This window comes from Rattus rattus, chromosome 8 (genome assembly GCF_011064425.1).
Source record: "Rattus rattus isolate New Zealand chromosome 8, Rrattus_CSIRO_v1, whole genome shotgun sequence".
Classification (NCBI taxonomy): domain Eukaryota; kingdom Metazoa; phylum Chordata; class Mammalia; order Rodentia; family Muridae; genus Rattus; species Rattus rattus.
The window spans coordinates 63761263-63786382 of NC_046161.1; the positions used below are offsets into that span (position 1 = coordinate 63761263).

The following is a 25120-nucleotide window of genomic DNA, read 5'->3' on the forward strand; positions in this document are numbered from 1 at the left end:
TTAAATGGTAATGAGGACTGTTTTTAAAGGATTGCCATATGAACTTCAAGACTATGTGGAAGATACATCAGAATATGTAGCTCCTCAAGAAGGAAACTTTGTCTATAAGTTGTTCAGCCTACAAGACCTGTTGTTACTTGTGCGGTGCAGTGTCCAGAGGGTAGAGACAAGACCACGCTCCAAAAAACGGAAGAAGATCAGAAGAGTAAGTTATCTGAGAGTTGTGATGTGGCAGCGTGAGTGATAATACCAAATGCTGAACATGGCGTTCTAACAAAATTTGATTTTAAATTACTGATGGCTCCTATAATATTTCTGTGTAACCTTCTTTTAGCAAGATGTTGAAATCAGTCTTAATGAGATACACACATCATCATCATCATAAATGCTGGTAATCACCTTGACTAGTCCATGTGAACTCTAGGGGAAAATGTCATTTAGATTGATTTGACCAGACTGGCACTCCCATCTGTGTAAGACTTTGCATTTCCTTGTCACCTACAACCCCTTTCTTTACCCTGAGACACTTCTCAACATCTTTTAGAAACTGAAGCTTTAAGAGTCTTGGAGCTTAGGGCTGCTGGGGTGACAGATTCTGTTGTCTTTCCTCTGTGGCTCCTCTTGGAGTGTGATAAAAAGTCTCCTCAGAGCTTCTCTTAGATCACTTGACACTTTGCATGTGGTTTCTGGAGTCTGGTGAATAAAGAGAAGGATGTTTTAATTAGTTGCTAAGAGGTACTGAAGTGTCTACTAAAAAGTATTAAAGTGTCTTTTATTGTTCCTTTAAGCATTCTTTTTTGAAATTTCCATTTATTAAGAGAGGGTGTGTATTTGTACCACATGTGTATGGAGGTATGGAGGTCAGAGACAACTTTTGGAAGTTGGTTCTCTTCTTCTGCCATATGGGTTCTAGGATAGAGCTCTGGCCAGGAGGCTTGGTGGGAAGCAACTGACCCAGTGAGCCATTTCACCAGGCCAAGAGAACTTCTTAAATTGTGTTCTTTTTTAAAACTTTTTTATTATTTTCTTTTATGTGCTTTGGTGTTTCCCCTATATGTCCCTGTGTACCACATCTGTGTCCGTGTTGTAAGAAGATGCCAAAAAAGGGAGTTGGATCCCTTAGAACTAGAGTTACAGGGGTGTGGGTGTGGGTGTGGGTGTGTGTAAGTTTTGTTTCTATACTTATTTGTGTTCTCAATTTTTGTAGGCAACTGCATTTATTTCACATTCTACCTTGTGAATCCATACCATTTTGTCTTTTTATTTATATGTTCAAAATACCCGGTGATGCCAATATTTTCTAAGTAAAAATAGCACAGGGAAATTTAGGACACCAATTTAATTCTTGACCAACATGACTTGGAAGGATAATTGTCATGCACTCAAAAAGTGAAATTTATAAATACTGAGCTATAACCATTTAGGAGAAAATTATTTATCAAGATGTCAAAACAATTGAACCCCAAAGAATATCTAAGTAGAAGTCATATTTCTGACTGTCAAACTCAAAGTAAAACTTGAAAGCTTCCTGGGAGTGCGTGCCTTTTGTATATGTTGTTCTTTATGTGCAATAGGTCAGCACACATGATATAATTTCCGTACTGTAATGTATCCCCCTTGGACTTATGCCCCACTTTCTTCTTTTTCTGAAATGTTACAACACAGAAACTCAGTAAAGAGATGAGAAAACTTGATGGATTTAGAGTCTAGGAGTCTTTGTAAGGAATCCATACTAGTTTGAAAAACTTTAAAATACTGCCATTTAAGAATGTATCTTTGCAATATTTCTTCCATGAGAACCAGCTTGTTTAGACAAGGTTTTCAAGTTTGCAAGTCTAACTCCTGGTGTTCAAGAATATCATCTCTGAATGTTTTTTCCTTAACTCTGCAGTTTTGTGTTGTTGATATCTTCCTCAACAAAACTCTGATTAATAATAATCCCAGCACTTGGGAGGCTGAAGCAGGAGGATTATCAGCAGTTGAGGCCAGCTGCTCTACATAGTAAGTCCCAGGCCAGCCTGTAGCCTGGACTACAGAGTAATAAGTCCCTGTCTCAACAAAAGCAAACCTGGGGAAAAAGCCAGCAACACCTGTGCTCATTAGTAAAAGCAGCCAGTTTGAGGGAACAGAAGTGAAGAGGCTGATGTGGACCAAAGCAAAACTGAAGCTTACACATTCTGTGTAGAACTGTGAATTCCAGGCCACCTAAACACTAAGTAGCTTCTAGCTCTTGACTGTCAGTTAACCATATAACCTGGGTGCTGCATTTTAAAATGGTTAACAATTTCAGATACAGTTACTGAAATTTTAGGTTGGCATCCTAGGTCCTGAGGGAAAAAAAGACTGCTTAAAGGTGCAATATGTTAGGAAGCATAGGAGTTACTCAGTTACTGAGAAGACTTGACCTGTCAGTTTAGGAATGGATGTAAGGGTTTAAGAGGTCTATGTAAAACTGGCAAACAGATGCAAGAAAAGCTTTCACCTGGGCAGCACAGACTACAGCTGCTGCCCTTCTGGGGAAAAGGGAAACTTTTACATCACAAATCTTGATGTAAATTGTGATTTGCACTTCAATTGTAGATACTAAGAAGAGAGAAAACATTCAGGCCCTTCCCCTGACTTCCTGGAGATGGCAGTAGAATGCATACAGAAATAAAGTCAGATTTAAGATTTGGTCGTGTATCAAAGAAAAGCACACTGCCTCAAACACACACACACACACACACACACACACACACACACACACACACTCTCTACGGAAAGATAGATAGATAGATCTTAAAGATTACTTTCCCTGTGTAAATAACGTTATTATCCAGAATGATGATCATCTTTGCTTTGCATCATCTGTTCTTTTCCATTTCTACCATAGCCAACCATGTCACTGAACACACTCCTTAGCTCTCTAACATGACGGTTGAGCCCTTTGTTTAGGCTTTGATTTATTGTATGTATGTAAATGGCATATGGACACTCGTGTGCCATGGGACATGTATGGAGGTCAGAGGACGACTTGCTAGAGTCTGCTCTCTCCCTCTGTATTTTGTGTGGATTCAGATTGTTAGGTTTCAGCAAACGGTTTATCTGCTGAGCCCTATCAGTGGCCCCAATTTCTCAACATTTTGGAGATGGAATAGAAAATGGAAATTTTATCTCCAGCTTCTATCTGCTTTAAAGTTAGGAGGCCTAATCATATTTATCATTTGCTAAGGAATTATCATATAATACAATGATTTTAATCCAGTCACAGTATTTTTTTTTTTTATTTATAAGCCACTTTGTGTTCCTTACTGCGGGTCCAAATTATGGTCCTTAGAACTGCAACTTCTAAGAAATGCAAAACCTTAGGCACCACCTAAGTCTACATTTTAGCAGGATCACCAGGTTATTACATTATAGGCAGCATTACCTTTAGGAGTTACACTTCAACATCTTTCAGAAATTAGTAGTCACAAAAACCACAGCATTCTGTGTGCTGATGGCTGAAATGCTGTGTTTGGATTTTTCTTAGCACCACTGGTGTGCAAAAGACACTAAACCAACTTAGGAGAGCCAGAAACTGAGAAACAATGATTAAATGATGTTTTTTAGATCTGTGAAAGACAAAATAATTAAAATTATTTTAATTTTAAAGTGCTAACTTGAGGTACTGTAAATCTTGTTTCTTTTGTAGCAGGGACTGGAGAATCCTGTTGAAAGTAGAATTTTCAGGCTGGGGATGTATCATAGCTCAGTAGTAGAGCACTTGTATAGCATGCACATGACCTTGGGTTTAATGTCCAGCACCGTCAGAAAGAATTGAGTTTTCATTGGCAGAAAACACACCTGCTACAGTATTCTGCAAGAAGGTACTTGCCTGCACATCTTCCCTTAGACCAGTAATAGGCATAGTCATCTCGCTCCATCTGCTTGATATCCTAACCAGTAAGCTCTAAATGGGTAATTTGTCACATGCTTGGAATAAAGCATTTTGTGTTGTAAACATCCACAGTTGTTCTTAAAGGTTGTTAATGCTCATTCTTAGAAAACCAACTGCTCAGGGAATTTGCGTAGCTGATGTCTATAAAGAGGGGATGGTCCTTCTCTTTTCTTTTGAGAATTATTAGTATATGTTAGTTATTGCCTTCTAGCATTTAGCTTTGAACCTATGAACTAGGCTTTGTCCCAAAGAATCTGCTGTGAATCACATTCCCTGGCAGGGAGTATGCCTGTTTATGTTGGAGATGACGCTGATGGTGAGTGAGCCCTTATTTCTTAACTGTGCATCTTGAATCTACCCCTCAGAGGCAAATGTATCCATATCTTCCTTCCCATATCCTACACTATGCAAAATAAAATTAAATTTTCTGCAAGCATTCAAAAGTTTATTCTGGCTATATAGGCAAATGTATTTTCTTTGGAAAGCAAATTTTGTTTTTGTTTGGGTTTTGATTTATTGTATATATGTATGATTTATGGGCACTTGTGTACCATGGAATGTGTGTGGAGATCAGATCTAGAGCTTTGACAAAATGCAATTTTGCATTGCAGCAATTTCCAGTTTACGTGCTACCAAAAGTAGAGTATCAAGGTTGTTATGGAGTTGAAGCTCTGACTGAAAGCGAGCTCTGTCGCTTCTGGACTGAAAGTTTATTGCATTCCAACTGCTCGTTTTATGTTGGTGAGTCTATAGGAGTCCTCCTCCCCTTTGTAATTCCCTCTAAGTACTTACCTTTAAATTCACTGTGCACACTTCCATTTTGTACTCCTTGTTTTCCATTCTGCTTAAACCGACTCTGTACTTAAATGGTGGCAGAGGATTGGTAAGCTGGCAAATTGATTAATACATAGTTTGTAATTTTCTTATAATTATAATGGCATTGCCTTAGAAATCTCATCTTGAAACAGCATTTGACTTTATTTTAGTTTTGAAGTTTTGAGCAGAAGGAAATAAGCAGGACTTTGAAAGATGTTGCCAGGGTTCTTGTTTAGTTAATGTGCTTCACATGACAAGTTACTTGCTCTCATCGTTCACTCTGTTCCTTCACATTGGAATGTTACATGCTGAACGTCTCTGTCATCTTGTGTCCTGGTCTCTGCACCAGTATAAGGTGATATTGATTGATCCATCTGCCCTACCAGCTCCCACCTCCTCCAGTCTTCTTTTGATCTCTAAATGTGTTCTTTCACTTGCCTTTGTTAACTTCCCACATCATTGTTCTTTCTTAGGCTATCACTTTTTCCTATAGACAGAAAGTAGCTTGAAGTTGGAGCCTGGTAGAGCTTTGTATCCTAGGACAGAGTATAGGCATGCCCTGCATATAGTGAGTGCTATGTGTCTTTCTTGCCTGATCTAGATAAAGTGATTATTTGAAAATTTGCTTTCATTCTGAGTAATCAGTATTTTGGGGGAGTTCTTACTGGTTTTTTTTATATAGCATCTGGATGGCCTCAAATTCCCAATCCTGCCTTAGCCTCCCAAGTGCTGCAATGAGTCCCGTGTTGCCATACCTGGCTAATGTTTCAGCGCTGGTCCTAGAGTGTCTGACTGAGTGGTCCAAAATGGGATCTGGATCTTCATGTTTCTAACCTGATCGTAGATAATAATGCTGCTAATCTAGGGCACTCTGGGAATCACCATAGCTTACAGTCTTCAGGTATATTAAATACACTTGCTTTTTTGTTTACTTGCTTGCTTTGCTCTATATAAATATGCTCAACTCCTTCTCTAGATTACAGTGTCTCTTGCACCTTAAAAACCTTGAGTTGCTCCTTTAAGAAAATCTGTAGTCTCATCACAACTTCTCTATCTGTTGTCCAGTGTTACAATGTTTATTAAATCTATGGAGGTGGCATTCAGTCAGTCCTCACTTTACACAGTTCTTATAAGCATGACCTTCGGTTATGGCAGTATATTAAGAGTAGAAGTTGCATATAAGCCTCACTGCCAGCTCCTTGGTCCACTAATTATGAAGTAGATTATAGACACACGTGGTCAGTGACTACTTACGTCCCTTCCTTCAGTCTGAAAGAAGCTGCTTTGTACCTCTTCACAGTTCATGTACAGAAATCAAATGTGCAGTGTGGCTCCTCCTTGTTTGCCAGTGACCAACTGTTTGAAATTTTATGAAAATAGATAATGAAAACAAGGAATTGGCAGCAAAGATTAAGGGGGGAAACACAAAAGGTGGTAGTGCTAGAAGTGAAATTGAAATCAAACTTGCATGGAGCTGTAGAAAAACACAGCTGACTCGGAATGGTACACTACCACTGCGCAGACTCTTTAGTCACTGCACAGACACTTGGTGGAAGGCCAGCTCCCTCGTGATGTACAGGAGCAGTGTGTGACGTGAAGGGGGAGGGAGCACCAGTGCAGGCTTTAATTAAAGGGACTCCTGGGTAGAGTATGGATGGAGTCTAACTAGATGAGAGTACGACAGCTGGTGAAAGATGCTCCTCTCTCAGGAGCTGTCTTAAGAAGGCAGTGAGCACCGTTCACAGTACTCTTGGTCAGACCTTTTGAAAATGTAGAATCATGCTGCTTTTGACATTTTAAATTACAGTGTACTAAATACATTTTTTTTTTTTACATTTCATTCCACTAAATACAGTCAATGGAGAATTTGTTTTGGTAAAACATGTAAAAATAGTGAAACAATTGTAAAATTTCTCATTTATTACCAAAATACATGATTTCTACTTGTATGATTGTTTTTACAAAGTTATACTACATTTAAAGCTAGAAATACCTATGTGCATTTTGTGTGAATGATTTACAAACATAGAGGCTTCATTTTTGCTATCTAAATCAATGCCCCCCAAGTGTAGCTCAAAGTATGATCTAAAAGAGATTGGTTGTTACTGAAGGACAATGGCCAAGCTTTCAGCTTCTTAAATCTGGTTCAAGTACCCCAAAGGCTGAGGAGGCAAGAATCTCAAGCTCTAATAGAACTCAAGTGACCCCTCAGGCTGGAAGGCTCCACTGTTGAGAGCTGTAGCTTCCTTGAGGAGGTAGGGCCTTCCGGGCACTCAGCACAGGATCGATGGCCTGTCTAGGTCTTTGATAGACTGTGCTTGCTGGATTCTTTACTACATACTTCTATTGTTGATTTTTTTAAAGGTAAGTTCTATTAGTAGTCTCAGGTTTATTTATTAAGCATCCAAAAATACATTATTGCACTTAATATCCTCTTTTTATAGCTGTTAAACCATTAAAATGTGTCTTTATTATTAGGAATGTCACATATAATGAGCATTAGAAATGGAGAGGTGAAACTTAAGTTGGCAAAGAAATAACAAATGGCTATGGGAACGGATATGTTGTCTTGGTGGGAAGACATCTGGTAAAAATGTTTCTAATTAACTTCTTTGAGCATAAAGCAAATGAGATTAAAGTAGGCTAGATATGGAAAGGAGGTAATAAAGTATATGCAATTTTGTAGTCCTAATGACTGATACCTACTTTCTAAGTAATTTGCTTTGGCAATAAAATATTAGGAGTTAAAAATATAAGTAAAATCTAAAACATAAAAATATAAATAAGTCTAAAGCATTATTTCTCGCATTGGTGAGTGTTACTCTTTTTTTTTTTTTAAGATTTATTCACTTATTTTATGTATACAAGTACACTGTCTTTATGAAGATAGTTGTGAGCCACCATGTTTTTGCTGGGAATTGAACTCAGAACCTCTGGAAGAGCAGCCAGTGCTTTTTTACCACTGAGCCATCTCTCCAGCCCCTGGGTATTACTCTTATACTGTGATGTTTTTAGCCTTCATACAATAGTAATAGAATGGCTTTCCTGTTGACCCATGTGTATTACGTTTGCCTCAGGACCTCCTCTGTCATCACAGCACCTCTGTGTGTGCCTCTGCTTATTTTGTTTTAAAATGTGCATATTACTTTCCACAACAGAAATATCATTTTAAGAATATAATGTTTTGAATTTTGTGAATTGTAGATTTATTTCAGGCATGTAAGAAAAGACTTTGAATAGACTGCTTTACCCACAGAAACATTTATGATTGCTTTAATAAAAATAAGCTATATTTTTATAATAAGTTTCATAATAGTGTGTCTTCGATACTTATGGAGCATACCAAGTCCATGGCTTTGATTTTTAATTGCTTGTTTACACGGTGAGCACATGCTTCTCTTTACAACTTCATGAAGATGCAGCTTTAGTGAGAGCCAGAGCACCAGTTCTGAGCAGAGTTTCCTCTGAGAGGTGTTGGGTAATAATTCTCTTTGGGGTATATGGTCAGGCGCCAACTTTTTTATATTTAACAGGTATTTTACCATGAAACATTCCATAATCTGTATATCTTTTTAAATTCAGGTTTACTTGATACCCAGTGAAATCTCTCTCTCCCTTTAAATACAAAGTCCTTTATAGTTAAACATCTTTATATAGAGAGAGCCTAGTTAACCTTAACTTTTTTATATATATACATACATATATATATATATACATATATATATATATATATATATCTCAACAACAACTTGGGTTTCTTTAAGTCTTATATTTTCTTTTAGGTCATATTGATGCATTTACTTCAAAGCTTTTCATGCTAGAAGAAATCACCTCAGAAGAATTAAAAGAAAAACTTGCAGCACTCAAGTAAGGAAGTGCTTTGTGGTGGGCATTGGAAAAACTAAACTCATGCAATGTGATTGTGGCCTTTCCTTTACCTCTAAATAGTGATGGTGTTTGATTACTCTCTAGACCTTGAAGTCCCCTAACCCAGTATACTTTGTTTCCATCTGCAGAGAAACACACTGCTAACAACACCAGTCTTTCTACTTTATGCAAAGGAAGCTAGAGCCCCAGAGTGTTCTGTAAAGTGTGGGGAAAACACACATTTTAGCCCTGTGTGGAGAAGGGGAGGATGAGACAGCCAAAGACTTTCAGCCCTCAGAATTATGTGACTGGTTGGACAGTCTGACTTCTGAAATTTCTCCATCATACTAAATGTTAGACATTAGAAGTAAGTTAGTGGTCCTCAGAACCCGGAGTGCCTCACTGTGAGGGAAAAGCTTGTGCAGATGATCTCATTTTATCACACAAGTTGGCAGGAAAGGCTGTGGTAACATCGTGGCCATTTCATATACAGAGAAGTTGGGACTGAGAGTGGTTCATTCCATCAGTGATACAGTCACCACTGTTAACTGCCAAGCTCCACTTGACTTGAAACAGATTTGTGAAGGAACAGTCACACTTGAACCCTGCTTACACAAAAGTCCACTCTCTAAGAATTGTGCACACAAAAGTCTTTCAGTATATAACTAACCCTTTGCCTCACTTCTCTCAGTGAAAAAAATTTTTAAAGAGAAATAATAGTGGAAATACTATTGTATGTAGATGAGGCACCAAATAGTTAAAATGTTATGTTTGCTTTTCTTTGGCTGGTCTGACCCCACTCCGTCATCACACATCAATAGTCAGTTTTCTTGGCAACTGACTCTATATTTTTATTTTATTTGGATATTTTTAAATTATATGATTATAACTGCTCTAACACAAAATACTTCATGAACATGAAAGGAAATTAAGGAATGTATGTGTCTCACCCCGACATTATCTACTTGCTGGTCCTTGTTTGGCATTAGTAGCCTGCTGCTGCCTTTGGCTGTGAGCAATAGGCCACATGTGTTGTTAGTGAGGTTATATTTACTAGGTTTATTTGTTTCAGTTTAATTTCACATCAATTTCTCTTCCATTTAATAGGATTTCAAGTTTATTTAACATTCTCCAGCACATTTTAAAGAAATTATGTAGGTAAGTACTTTGGGGTATTTGCATAGATATTTTGATTTTCTTTGCTGGAAGTTATTAGAAGCTTTGATACTGTGCTGTTAGGAATAGATGAAAAAACTAGAAGTGTAAAAAGTATTTTATCAGAGTTGAAAATTAAAAATAGTAGTGAAAGATAACATGATAGTGTCTGGCTGTAATGAAATTGCAAGTGTGTTTTGTTTATATCTCTCTCTTTCTCTCTCTCTCTCTCTCTCTCTCTCTCTCTCTCTCTCTCTCCTCCCCTCCCCTCCCTCTTATCTCTTTCTTATACACACCATCCACATGTGCGCGTGCGCGCGCGCGCACACACACACACACACACACACACACACAGATTATCTTGCTGTATAGCCCAGTTTGACCTCAAACTGTCAATCTTCTAAGATACATGATTTTCATTGATTAGAAATCTCAATATTTGAAATGTTATTTATTCTTTCTACCAAATAGTCATTTGCTTCCTCATACGAAAGTGATGAGAGAGGGAAAAGCCTCCCTAGAAGCTAAGATAATTCTCTGACCTCCTTTGTCAGCACTAGTTACTTTGAGTTTTAAGAGTTGGTGAGAATGCAGCTCATTGTGTCTGTGGGCATCATCTCTGTGTAACTAAAGCTGCTCATCTTCATTTAATACTGCGGGGGAACTGTTCTCTTCGGCTCTTTCACCTACAAGCCGTGTGTTCTCAAAAAAACATAGCCCACTACCCATGTGCCTTTTGCTCTTTTTGGTGATACATTGAATCCCTTGAAGCCTTCCAAAAAGCAACGAAAATGTAGTAGATTGGCCATCATCAATCTTTGTGTTAATATAGGGTTGTGATTGAGGTTCTGACTTGTGTGCAGATCTAAAAGCCAGATCTGTATTGAACCCTACTCTGTGCAGAACTGTGGACAAATTGCTTAGCATCTCTCATATTAGTTTATGCCCAATTGGAGTTAATCTCAGAAGTTTATGTGGAGGAGTTAATATGGAGGTGGGTGGGGTAGTATAGCAGGTAGCTCATTAACACATAAGCCTGCCGTGGTCCTACATCCTCCCTGCATGTTCCCTTGCCTGTTCTGACACCTTTGAATCCTGGACATGTCACATTCACTTTTGTGTCTTTGCTATTAGAAACAATGTGAGTAATAGTGTTAATGAATGAAAATATGGTTGGAGTATATCATGGATTAGAGAGGTAGATAGATTGTTTATCCATTAAATGACTGACATTTACAGATTGCTGAAATGGTAAAAAGGAAATTGCCAGATATTTTGAATTTCAGAATAAAAACTTTGATTAGTTGCCTGAAGTGTATAAAGCAATTTTAAAGGCTTCTTGAAACCTTTACTTTTCGCTAGTCCTGAAATACTTTCCAAAATGGCGTTCTCTTCCTGTGGCAGCTCAGTTTTGCTCTGTGGGGTTAGGAGAACATGATGAGATTGACACCATAAGCCTGTAAGTTGAATCTCAGTGTTGGATGCAGCTTGCAGGAAGGGTCCTACTTGCTGTCTCACGCAGCAGAAGATTCTTCACTCCTGATCTACAAGACCTCAGATGGAAAAGTTACTAGAACAGCATATAATTTGCATAAGGCACATTGTGATCTTCCTGGTGTACCCTCCAGTCTCTCGGTTCCTTGGGTCCCATTAGATCCCAGTTATCTGTTACCATATCACATCCATCATGGACGAATACCTTGTACTTTTCCACCTAAATCACTGCGCCCTGCAGCACAACCAAAGGTAAGATTTGTTTTATAATTGCATATTCTATTCTCTCTTGCTATATGTGTGCATGCATGAGGCGTCCAGAAGTTCAGTGCCTGAGTCTGCCCAAAGCAAACTTGTATTTTCTTAGTTACTCTCTCTATATATCTATATCTATATCTATATATATCCTCTTCCATTCAACAACTGAGACAATTTGCAAGAGTCCATATAATAAAATTATTATATAATAAAAAATTAATTAGTAAGATAAAGAAATACTTAAAAGCAAGTATTAGTAATTAGTGAGCAAAGTGGCTTATTAAAAATACAGTAAAATATTAAGAGCTAAGTTATATTATGCTAAGTATTTTATGAATTAATATTTCTTAGGGCTTGTTGAATTATTATTAATGTTATACTCATTATAAAACCCTTCTAGAAATATCAGTTGAGTAGCCTTTTTAACCTAGAGTTTGAAGATGCAGCTGCAGTCGCTCTCTACACTGTCCCTACCATGCCACCCATTCCTTGTCCTGTCACCAGTTCAGTTTTAAGCTTAGTCACAGGAAGGACACTGCTGTCTGCAAATGAATCCCAGTGTCCAGTAAGCACAAATCCAGTGCGTTTCCCCATCCGATGTTAAATCCCTTCTAGTCAGATTACTGAGTTCTTTCACCTCTTCTGGTTCCCTGGGAGCTCACGTGTGTGTCTTGTGAACAGTCTTCTTTTTCCCTTTTTCTGTTATGCCCAGTTAGTCTGTGAAAGTCCCCAACTACTTTTGAGAAAATAGCTTTGCTACAATTGCCAAGAGCTTTTTAATTGTTAATGTTGTTTGTATTGTTCACATTGGATGGGGTTGTGTATGCTCCTCAGTTCTCCACCCGAAGTCACCATTTGAGAAGATCGTCCTGTTTACTTGTCAGTATTTTGGAGCATGCCAAGCAGCCATTCCACCTCATTCCTAGTGAGCTTTCACGAGAAAGTAGAATGTGCCAAACTGGGTGAGAAAATGAGAGCATGGAGAAAGTTAGTTATCACTGTATTTTTCTTTGGTTTTGTGACTGTTTTCACTTATAAATACTCTAAGTAGTGATTTTTATAATCTAAGGAAATTTCTTAAGTACTTAAAAATAATAATTGGAAAAATGTTTTTGAAAACCTATATTCTAAAAAGACAATTTTCTTTTAATTTAGAAACACTAATTATAGTCTGCCAACTATAACATATAATTCTGTATGGGGGTGTTTGATTCCTTTTTGGTGAAAATGAGCAATGTAATATCTTAGAACTGAGCAACTTTAAGTTGAAGAAAACTTTTTTTTCTTTGTTTTTAAGACAGGGTTTCTCTATGTAGCTGGAACTCACCCTTTAGACCAGGCTGCCTCAAACTCAAAGAGATCTGCCTGCCTCTGCCTCCTGAATGAAGAAAATATTTTTATACAAGGTGGTTTTTAAAAGAAGTGAGTGTACAGACTAACAATAACTATTGAACCAACCATTCTAACTACATTCTAACTATTCAGCCATGTGTGCTACTGGGCAGTGTCCTGTACAGGAACAGATGCTCTTGAGATTTTCTGGGACCAGACTGTTGTGTAGCCCAGCACTGGGGATGTCGACAGTTAGATAGCTAATGTTCCATCGTTGTGTTTTGAAAGTCAACAGAACCCCTCCCATCACAACTAGTCTATAGTAAATGCATGTGTGTATCCCCTGGACATCCTGTTCTTTTCTTTCTCTGTTATGCAGTCAGTAAGTGTCCTGAAGCCCTTTTAAGAAACAGCTTTTCCTACAAATACTGAGGACTTTTTAGTTGTTTATTTTACCATTGTTGGGTTTTGATGTTCACATTGCATAGGATTGTGTATACTGTGCAGTTCTCCACCCTGATTTCACCTCTCCGCCTTCCTAGCCAGGCCATAGAAATGGGACTTTAATAATTTCAACCAAGCTAAGCACCTGTAGGCTTCTAGTTTTAGCATATACATAGAAAGATCTGAGCTTTCTGAAAACTGGAAAGTCAGAACCTGTGTGAAACACTGGTCTGCATCCCCTTCTGGTGTAGCCTTGCCTTAGTCTGATTGTCCATCCCTACTGCTCTCGAATCAGGTGTTTATCCTTGGACAGGGTTTGCAGCCCTGAACTACTGTGAGGCATATTCCAGTAGACCTGCATCTGCCATCTACACCAGGCAAGAGTTGGACTGCAGAGTCCCATCTGCTCCCCTTTCACCACTATAGGTTCTGTAACCGACATTTACTGAACACACACAGTTTTCAGAATGTTTACCTTCCTCAAAAACCCAATTAGTGAGTACCTTCAGGAAAAAGTGCCTGCTGAGTGGACAAATGACAGGCATCTTGAGAATCAGCACTTACCAGTCGATCGTATTGCTAGACATGAACGTCAGAGACCAACAGACACACTGGCTGACTAAAGCGCTCAAGTCTGCCCCATTTCTAGTCATATAATTTAAAAAGAAACCAAAAAAGCTTGGGAAAGAAAAAGTAGAGACACTAGATTTTAGTACATTTTTTTTAAGGTTTATTTATTTCATGTATGAGTACACTGTAGCTGTCTTCATACACACCAGAAGAGGGCATCAGATCCCCATTGCAGATGGTTGTGAGCCACCATGTGGTTGCTGGGATTTGAACTCAGGACCTCTGGAAAAGCAGTCAGTGCTCTTAACTGCTGAGCCATCATCTCTCCAGCCCTGTAGATTTTGGTGCATTCTTAGTGAACCTCAGTGCTGGCGTTATGTTCATTAGGCTAGACTGTGAGGAGTGGATTTGAATGTGTGTATCATACTCTCCCTCCCATCTGTAGGATTGACTGCATGGGATGTACAGAAACACTGCTGGTGCAAGGTGGCAAGGGGAATCTGAGGCAGATACAGGCAGCTTTGTGGAAATGGTTGCAGCCTATATACAACTTTGGTCCTGTGTGAGGCCTCTAATTGATCAGGAAGGTAATAGTATTTCCAAGTCTTCTCTTTAGGCAGGACTCTGGTCCTGAGATGGGTGCAAGTTGGAGCAGGCATGAAGAGGAGCTAGGGTCCTCTCACCTCTGCCATCCCCACTTCCCTTCCAGGCCTTTTCCTCCCCGTTCTGTTGGCGTCCTCTTCTCCTTCCACCTCGTTTTCTCCTTCTCCAGTTTCTCCCCTTCTTTCCTTTCATATTTTTATTCCTTCTTTAGACTCTGTCTCTTCTTCTGTCTTTCCTTATCTCCTTGCCTTGCTCCGTCTTACTCCCTGTCCTCTCACTTTTCTTTCCATCCCTTTGTATTTCCTTTTCCTGTCCTCACTTTCTCCTTCCTCCCTTGCCCTTCTACAGAATTGCACTTTTTCAAAAGGCCTAACCTTTTCTCACTTTCTAATTTCACATCTCAGCATCTTGCAAACGTAACAGCAGTTTATAGCTGAGCTTTTTTTCTCATTGTTACTAGAAGTTTAACGTTTTAAAAACTGGGTCAGATTAAAACTTCTTAAGTTAACCATGTGGCTGGGACTTAAAAATTTACAAAAGATCATTCCCAAGTTGAGAGTCTCTGTGTAAATGATGCAGAGTGGGTTGTGTGCAGGCAAGTTGTGAATGTATTAAGTTATTCTGCTCTTGCTTCATCCCTTAGGTTGGTGGGACAAGAATTCCTACCCGGAACCACAGGAATCCAGTTTCCATGGAAACCAAAAGCAGTTGCCTGCCTGTTCAGCAAGTTGAAAATGAAGGAGTGGCTCGGAATAAAAGGAAAATAATGTAAGGGCTGGACCATAGAAAGTGAAGTTTCAGAAAACTCAGTTATAACAGTGTTGAATGTTGAACTTTAAGGGAAACATGCCCAAAAGACCGGCTAGCAAGAATGTTTCTCCTCGCTATCCTGGAGTTCTTACAAAGTGCCTTGGAAACCTACTGACTGCGGGAAGAGCAGTGACAGCAGAAGTTAGTCACTCCTCAGCTCTGGTGCTTGGAGAATCTAGAATGCTCCATTGGCACGGTAGCAAACTGAATAAGAAAAATATTTTTATAGCATTCTTTTCTAAAATCATAGGTAGGAAAATCACTTGCTATTTTAGAAACAGTCATATATTATATTATCAATTTGATTATATTGCTACTCAAATGAGACTGGCCCAAACAGTTAAATATCGCCAATGTTAGAGACAGCTGCGTGCATTGCTTATGACCCATTTTTGTCAGTAGTAAAACTGCTGTTGATGTGTTTGAAAACCTGTTGAAATTCCTTTGTGTACACCAGAAATGAAAACAAGAAAAATTCTCATCTCTGAAAAGTGGCAAATTAATATTTTCCTGCTAGGCAACCATCCTTGTGTTTTATACAAACATAAAGCATTCTGTGGTGTGACAGCTTTGGTGACAGTATCTCTACTGCTTTGTACAAATCCCATGTAAATGTGGTGAAACACTTCAAAAGCAGAGACAGCATGAGGATGCAGGCATTCCAGGGAAAACACTCAATCATTCTATCAGACATGCTGAAGGTGCCATTAAGCCTAGGATTTTATTTTTTTTTTTCATGTTAATTCAGAAAGCAGCATCAGCAGTGAGGTGTGACCAGTTTGGATTTGAGGGGACAGATATACTTACTATTTGTTACCTGTTTTGTAATAAACACTAAAAGCATCAGAAATGTATTTGTCATCTCAGAAATACAAGCTTTGTCTTCATTCTTCATATGCAGTTTTCATGGTTTTTTAGAGAGAGAGAGAGAGAGAGAGAGAGAGGGAGAGAGAGAGAGTGTTTTCCATGTTAATATAAAAGGTTATACCCAAAAATTGGAGTCTAGAGAAGTGACTTATTGTAGAGGTTCCAAGTCTGATTGTTGTTGTAAAAATATAAAAATAAAAAGTAAATGTTGGTCTTTTACCCGCTGGGTCTACTCCTTGGTACCCCAAGATATCTGCTAGATGTCTTGGCCGAAACACAGCCCAGCCGCACACTTTCCTACACTCAAACCCTCACATAAAAGAACACACAACACAATAATCTTTGACCCAATTGGTAAGATATAATTGCCCACTTAAACATACAAAGCCCAGTACCATCCATCCCTTAGGAACATTGATAACAACCTGCAAATACACAGAGCAGAATCTTAATATAACCTGCCATGGCTTCTCTCCTCTCTCTCCTTCTCCCTCTCCCTCTCCTATTCTCCTCCTCCTCCTTCAAACTTCTCTCCCACCCATCCTTCCTTCTCCTCCAGTGACAGGCCTCCTTCTATCCTGTACCTGCCCCTCACCTATATTTTACAAATTCAGTGGGGAGAAGGTTCTGGTGAAGTCACCTGATTCTTGAGTACAGTGACAGGGCAGCTGTCCTTGGGGCAGTAGAATTAGCATCAAAATATAGATAACTCCAGGGCAAACCACAACATCTGATTCTCAATCACTTGGGTGCCAACAAACCGTCTGTAACTCTAGTTCCAGGGGATCAGATGACCTATATTCTGCCCTCTGTGGGCTCTGCATGTATGTGGTAGAATTATGTACATACAAACAAAACATTCATACACATAAAATTTTCTTAATTTGAAAAAAAGGAAAACCCAAAATCCTCAAAAATAACTTAAGTAGAAATTCTTAGCTTCTACTATCAAGTTCTCTTTACAGTTATTCTCTGGAAGGCTGGTTACCTGAATTATTAGTACATACAGATTTTCATGTTGATTTTCTGAGATGGGTTCTGTACATAGCCCTGGCTATCCTGGAACTCTGCCTCCTGAGTGCTGGGATTAAAAGTTTGTATAACACATCCAATTACTGTATAATTCTTTTTAAAAAATATGAGTGTACTGTAGCTGTCCTCAGACACACCAGAGGAGGGCATCGGATCCCATTACCGATGGTTGTGAGCCACCATGTGGTTGCTCGGAATTGAACTCAGGACCTCTGGAAGAGCAACCTGTACTCAACCTCTGAGCATCTCTCCAGCCCCTTAACTGTACAAATTTTACAGTTCGTTTAAAGTACTGATGTACATTAATGTACATTTAATTTAATGTATCATTTACTCAACCTACCACTCTCCTTTTAAATCATTTCACCTTCCCCCTAAACTCTGTGACATATGTGCAAATTCAGAACTATTCTCGTTGTGACTCATTTGACTTTCAGCCTAGTGTGGCAGTGGAGGAGCTCTTGGAAAGTAGTTCTCTTCTGAAGACGGACCATGCTTGCTGCAGTCTGCATGTCCGAGGCTTCCGCTTTCAACCAAAGCTCTAGGCAGCTCAGATCAAGTAGAGCTGACTTTCCACTTGTGCTTAGCAAAGGCTCTTTTTAAACACATATTTAGTGTCTGTTCTGCATTGCTACAAATAGGAAGGGATTTGTAAGCTAGGAAATAATGTTGATGATACTATAGCAACACTTATATCGTTATTTTATTTTATTTTTTTTCAGCCAAGCTGGGGAGTTATGGTAGAGTATACACCTGTCATGCCTGTAACCAAAAGCTCTATCTAAATGAGATTTTACAATACCGTGAACCTAAACCTGGCTAGTCTATTCTTCTATGTGGAAGTATACTTTTTATAAATGTCTTAGAAAACAAGTTCAAGAATTCAACTACAGCTTTATGTCATGAAACATCTACTAAATCTCCATTATTGTCCTCTTGTTACATTCAGACCTCACAATATGGTTTACTTCACAGTAGACAATAAGCTCTTGAGGGACAGAAGAGTATTTGCTCATCATTAGAGAACACATAGTATAGTATAGTACAGTACAGTACTGTACAGTACAGTACAGTTCAGTTACCATGCTCAGTAGATACGTGTTTCATTCAGGAATGAATAAGCAGATATCAAGAATAGGTGATGGCTATATGAGCCAAATCAGATTTTTCTTTTCCTTGTAGGTGTACATTCTAGTAGAATTTGTGTGGTGAGTGCTCTGATAAATACATGTTAAAAGTCATCCTAGCGGGGGCATAGAGCTCAGCGGTAGAGAGCTGGCCTAGTACACATGACAAGAGCCTGAGTTCCATTCTTACAACTACAAAAGGAAGAAAAAGACATACACACAACCAAGTTTCTGAAATAAAGCTTCAGCTGATTGGTGTGTGTGTGTGGGTGTGGGTGTGGGTGTGGGTGTGGGTGTGGGTGTGGGTGATGGTGGTGTTTTTAATGAGTAGGAGTTAGAAAAGGAAAGCTGCAGAATATGGAAAGGTCAAAGTTGGCTGAAACCAGGCTGTGAACATGGAGATGACTGAGGAAACTATGGCTCAGACACTGGGATCCTACCCCACACAACTTGCAAGCCTGTAGTGAATTTAACAAAATAAACAGTGTAATCAGGTCTGGACAGGGCTCTTGTCAGCGTTCGTATCCAGAGTGCATTGGTGAAAGGTTGGGTATTATGAGGTACGGTTTAGAAGCGGGAAAGGTTCAGAACTGATAAGTCGGCACTGTCAATAAGCTACAGCTTACCTAGAAGCATCTGTAGTGCTGGGAGAGATGGTGCTGATCACTGGGAAAGGCAAAGTGTGGTTAGGCAAGAAAGCACACTGCAAGTATTTGCTTTAATCATTTCTACTCCCTGGATTCTGGCTTTGGATACTATGGTTGATGAGTACTAGGTTACCTAATACAACATGTTTAAATGACAAATACTGTCTCATAGTCACAATGAGCTGGAGTCCAGGTGCAGCCCAGCTTACCTGCCCCAAGCTCAAGGACTGTAATTGCAGTCATGCCGTTGAATGGAGACATCCACTTCCTCCAAGCCAACGGTCACACAGATGTATGTAGCTGGAAGGCATACATACACACACGTATGTACATCTGTTGCTGGCAGTAAGCCATGGGCCCTTTTTGCCTGGACTGCTGTGTAGCATTGCCTAAATGTCTTCATGACACAGAAGCCTGCATACCCTAGCATTAGCAGCCCTAGAAAGGAGCAACAGGAAGTGATGGTGTCTCAGAAATTAAGCACTGACTTCTGCCATATTCTTTTTTTTTTTTTTTTTTTTTTTTTTTGTTCTTTTTTTCAGAGCTGAGTACCGAACCCAGGGCCTTGCGCTTCCTAGGCAAGCGCTCTACCACTGAGCTAAATCCCCAACCCCTTCTGCCATATTCTTATGGTTAGAAATAAGTCACTAAGCCCAGTCTTGAAGAGAGGAGAGCAATATGCAAAGGCTACATAACTATTTAAATAATGTTTAAGAATTTCACACAGTGTATTTTGGTCATATTCATTCCCCCTTCCCCAGCTCTTTCTGGATCTACTCCATGTCCCTTCCTACTCAACTTTGGATTGTTTCTTGTTTGTTTTTGTTTATAAACACATTGACTCCAATTTGGCTGTCCAGATACTCTTAGTTACAAGCCCTACTCTGGAGCATGGTCAACTTACCAGGGGTCACACCTTAAAGAAAACTGACTCCCTCTCCCAGCAGCTATCAGTTGTCAATAGCATTATAATCGTTTTAGGGAGAGGACTCCATTCTCACCTTCCCTCTTCTCTGCTGAGATCTGTCTGACTTGAGCTTCAGACTATGACAATCACTGAAAGCCATGTGTACATCTATCCTTGTGTCTCAAAAGTGCTGTTTCCTTTCGGTTATCCACCGTTCTGGCTCTTTTTTTTTTTTTTTTTTTTTTTTTTTTTTTTTTGGTTCTTTTTTTTCGAGCTGGGGACCGAACCCAGGGCCTTATGCTTCCTAGGCAAGCGCTCTACCACTGAGCTAAATCCCCAACCCCAAAAATACAGCAATAGGTCTTCAGACACACCAGAAGAGGGCATCAGATCCCATTATAGATGGTCATGAGCCACCATGTAGTTGCTGGGATTTGAACTCAGGACCTCTGGAAGAGCAGTTGGAGGTCTTAACCTCTGAGCCATCTCTCCAGCTCGTTCTGGCTCTTAAAATCTTCTACCCCTTCTCCCATGAAGATCCTTGAGCCTTGTGGGGATGGGTGTGATATAGGCATCCCGTTTAGGAACAAGCAATCCCCATTCTCTTCTTCTCTGTCCATTGACCAGCTGTAGATCTCTGTTCATGGCCATCTGCTACAGGAAGTAGCTTCTCTGATGAGGATCAAAAGATGCACTGATCTATGGCTAGAGCAGAAAATCATTATGAATCTTTTTAATACTATGTTCCTTTAGCACACTAATGGAGGATTCTCCTCTGAGGTCTATGACCTAGCTAGTCACAGGTTCTTGGCCCTATTAACAGTGGCAGATATGGGTTCTGTCTCACAGAGTGGGACTTAAAGCCAATGATTATTTCTATACCATTTGTGCCACTATTGCACCGGTGGCCATAATGAAGCTCACAGGTCTGAGTCTATCTTTAAGCAGCCATACATGCCATGTTCACATTTAGGGGTGTAAAGGAGACAGTACATGGGGAAAAAAGAAACTTTTTAAAAGGAACTGTCTCAGCCCCTGGAAGGCTAAGGTTAACCTGGGCTACACAACAAGACCCTGGTTCAAAAGATGTCAGTTACTATCAACATATTAAACTGAGGTAGAAATGACTTGTACCTTAAAAACTTAAATTTAAGCTAGAAGGCATCAATACAGATTTCAGAGTCACTGGTGTATCCCTGGTGATTGAAATCAGAGCAAAGGGCAAGATGGATCAGCAGAAATGAATAAGAAAAAGGATATCAGGAGAAACTGAACATTTTGATTTGATGGCCAGAAAATGCCCAGAGAGTGGTGGGGGCAAAAAAGGACACAGGGCTAGCTAAAAAGGAGTCCCAGGTCCAAGAAAATTTAAACTTTAAAAGACTATAGTAATCATCTGCAATCCTCTGAGTAAACTAGTAATTCAAGAGTCCGGACTGATCATAAATGAGTAAACAAACAGGAGGGAGCTGTTCAGTTCTATAGAAGGCCAAACAGCAGATGGAATGATGGAGTTAGAAGAATCACCCAGCTATAAGTGCTAAAGTAACAATTATTTAGCAGTCAGCAGATGTTAAAGTTAAGAATGTTTTGATGTTAAATAGGAACAATTACATAGTCTTATTTAAAGAATCACCCTGAAAATTGTTATTATTTGGTGAATATGATGTGTTTATTAATTTACTTAGAATTGAAGAAACATGTCAGAAACTGTCCTAAGACAAAAGGTAGCCACTTATAAGATTCAGGAATACAACAGCTAACACCAGGAGGAAGAACAGTGTCAGTAATGTGGGATCTTCATGTTCATGGTGGAGAGACACCCAGAGAACCCAAACCAGAGACAGTCTACAAAGCAAGTGGTTGGAGATTTCCAAGAATACCATCTTTTCTACGAAAAACAGAGGAAGGCTACCGAGTTGTTCCTGATTGTAGCCACTAGCTAACTGACTCATGACCATGGTTTGGACTTGGTTCCTGGTCAAGTGGAGGGTATCATCAGAGCAGCATACCTTGGCACATGTGGGCTAATGAGTACTGGTAGATGAAGGCTAATCTTGTTTTAACCTTGCGAGGCCAGAGAATGGCCATACTTGGGAAGTAAATGACTATGTGAATATTGATATGAGATATGATGTCTAACTTATTTACAGTTGAAAGATTTAAATGTGGAAAGGGCAGTAGGGAGCTGTGATATTGAGTACACAAGAGCAATGTATATATTTATATGTATTTCTGCAATGTCATGAGTTTAGGGTTATTACAGAGTAAATCTTTTTGAAAGGTACTATTTGCATTATCATGGAATTCAGGGAAAATAAAGACTAAGTAAAAGTGTTATTAGACTCAGCCCTTCTCAGATTCCTTGATGTGAAATAGCCAGCCGTACAAGGGAGTGGTGAGGAAGGAAACTGTGGAGAGTAGAAAGGCCCTGAGCAGAATGTGGAAAGGTAAGTCAGTAACCAGGAAGAGTACCTAGGGAAAGGGTATTTTGATTTTAGAATAGTGTGAACTTATATTTTCAGACACAGTTTTACAATACTAATTTAACGTTAGCCTAACTCAATGGATTCAGTCAGCCTGTGCTACACAATGAGACCCTGTCTCCAAGGAAAGAGACAGAGCAAAAGTAAAAATTCAGGTTAGAGTCAACAATTTGAAAGATAACATACTTTGAAATCTCTTGAAGACACTTTCCCAGTTGCAAAGCTTGTCTGAACTTGAATACACAGCCTCTGCTTCTTCATGTAATACCACCACCAAGGGCCAAAAGCTTATCTGCAGTCCTTGGAATGCCAAGAAGGCATCTATTCCATTCACCACTGACACAGAAGCTTCTCCAGTGACAGTGTGTGTGTGCAGACCAACCTTTGCACAGTTCCACGTCTGACATAAACTGCTGAAACAGACTTTAAGCTGTAACCTTTTTCCCATTCTGCCTATTAGCTATGATTCCAATAAACAAAGACAATGTTGTGTCCACTGCCAGTTTTACTGCCTCTGTAATTCATGAGACAATATTTACCTTTGTCTCTGAGGGTAACAGAAAGTGAGAAAGGGCTAATCAGTGGGCACAGAGTGTTTCTTGGGTAGAAGAAACAAGCCCCAAAGTGCTGCTGCCCCACAGAGGCACAACAGGAAAATATATAGAACTATTCTATTTCAACAAGTTCAAACCAAGATCGAAACTTAAACGGAGAACGCTTAAGGAGGCAGATATGCTCACCCAATTTGAGCATTACATGATGTGTCATGATTTAAAACATGAGGTGTTTTAATTACATATGAGTTTAATGTGTCGATTTAAAACATCATTTGGGAAGCTCTGAGGAATGTATCCTCAATAGTAGAGGCTAGGATGTAAATGGATTCAGATTAAGTGATGGCTTTAAGATCTGTTTGTTTTATTGGGCGACAGAGTTAACACTCCTGTACAACTGAGACAAATGCATTGGGACTAATGAGATGACTACATGGTTAAGAGCTCTGGCTACTCAACCAGAGACTCAGGTTCAATTTCCAGCTCTAACACGGCAGTTCACAAATGTCTTTAGCTCCAGTTCAAGGATACGGACCCGCCCCCGTCTTCTGACTTCCAAAAGCACTGCGTGTTGCATGTACACGGTACACAGCCATGCAGGCAAAACGACCTGCATAAAAATAAAAGGTTCTTTTTAAATATAGTGTGTTTTACATCTAGTTTGTATATTGTAAAATCCAGCTTTTATTATGTCTAGGGCCTCAAAATATTGCAAACACATTGACCATAGTGCAAAGTGACACAACAGAATGCATTGTGCAAGTATATCTGCCCTCTGCCCTACCGCAAGTGATGAGAATTCTAACTCCCCAGTGCCTTCGCAAGCAGATGACAGTTCTTTCGTCCAGCTCCAACCTACAATCTCATTCAGTTGCACAACGAGTTAGTGGCTTCCGAGTACAGTAAGAGTGCTGAAGGAAGTTGTGAAATCACAGAGCATTAGGCTTGACCGTCTTTGTGTCCCAGTGTGTGCGGGAGGGAGCGAGGGAGGGGCAGGCTAATAGAGTGGTCGGTCAGTCAGTCCCTAATTCAGTTTGGCTCTTTTTAATGCTACACCCTAGTGCCTGGAAACTTTTACTCATAAGGAGCCAGCACTGTGTAACTTAGTAAGTGCCTGGGGCCAAAATGTCATTCTGTATCCAGGGGAGTGCTGAGTTTGCTGACAAGAAGGCTTCTGCCTCCTGCAGCCAATGCTACAGCTAATTCTTATCGAGCAGGCTACGACTGTCAGCTACAACTTTGAGGAGTTAAGAAATGTGAGAGGGTAAGCTTTGAGGTAGCCAACTGTGTGTGTGTGTGTGTGTGTGTGTGTGTGTGTGTGTGTGTGTGTGTGTGTGTGTGTAAAAGCCAGAAGTCAAGTGTGTGTGGTGTGGGGGTGGGTATAAAAGCCAGAGGTCAACCTTCAGTACCTTTTTTAGTTTTTCTCCACCTTGTTTTCCAGACAGGGTCTCTTTCTATGTCTGGAACTCTATGGATCAACTAGTCTAACAAGACCCAGAGATCTGTCTGTCCCTACTCCTTTAGTGCTGGGATTCCAAGTTTACCACTATGCCCAGCCTTTTTAAGTGGGTTGTAAGGAGTTGCACAGCATGCATTTTACCAAATGAGCCCTCTCCCATCCTTCCAGACCTAGTGATTGTTGCAAGAGGGAATGGCAAAGAAGTGGTTGGGACGAGCACTGAGGTTGACTCTCAACCCTACCAATGGATATGACCCATCCCTTCTCTCTTCAAGCCTGGGTCTTTTCATCTCTAAAGTCCTCATGCATTTCAGTATATCCTACAGGCTAGCCACTTAATACTTAATTTATTGAGTAGTAACTTAATAAATAATGGATAGAAATTTTTCCTTTTAGGTGGCAAGTCACTGTAGATGTGAAATGTCAGATTGGATCGATGAGGGGTATACTACCATTGGAACTAAACTTCGAAAGGAGTTTTGGAAATTTCAAGCTGGTGGATAAAGGGCAACACTGCAGAGAAACACGAACAATCATGAGCTGCTGGAATAGCAGGTCACCAAGTGGGTGAAGTCCTCTCCATTGGGAAGGAGAGGAGGAGCCAGGCTACAGGATATGCTGTGGTGGGGGACATTGTGGGGCATTCTGCCAACATGGGGTTAATCAAAAGCTTCTCATGGGACTTGGAGGTAGAGTAGGCAGCATAGCTGACCTTCTCTAAAAAGATTCATCGTACAAGAGATGGGGGACAGGTTGGGAATGAAGGAAGTCTG

The 25120-nt window shown here is 39.8% G+C and overlaps 1 protein-coding gene across 4 annotated transcripts in view; it reads left to right on the plus strand.

Moving 5' to 3' along the window:
• Nucleotides 1-16164, plus strand: part of Ice2 (interactor of little elongation complex ELL subunit 2) — a 40975-nt gene extending 24811 nt beyond the window's left edge. Inside the window, exons 11-16 of one of the 4 annotated variants that reach the window (XM_032909697.1) lie at nt 30-205; nt 4531-4660; nt 8518-8602; nt 9710-9760; nt 11245-11503; nt 15102-16164. In XM_032909697.1, the coding sequence (XP_032765588.1) occupies nt 30-205; nt 4531-4660; nt 8518-8602; nt 9710-9760; nt 11245-11503; nt 15102-15230 (830 nt within the window). In that variant the 3' untranslated portion in view covers nt 15231-16164. Of the gene's footprint in view, nt 1-29; nt 206-4530; nt 4661-8517; nt 8603-9709; nt 9761-11161; nt 11219-11244; nt 11504-14300; nt 14649-15101 lie in introns of those variants that run through there. The other 3 variants (XM_032909695.1, XM_032909696.1, XR_004388771.1) reach the window with 3 other exon arrangements.
• The last annotated feature ends 8956 nt before the right edge of the window (nt 16165-25120 follow it).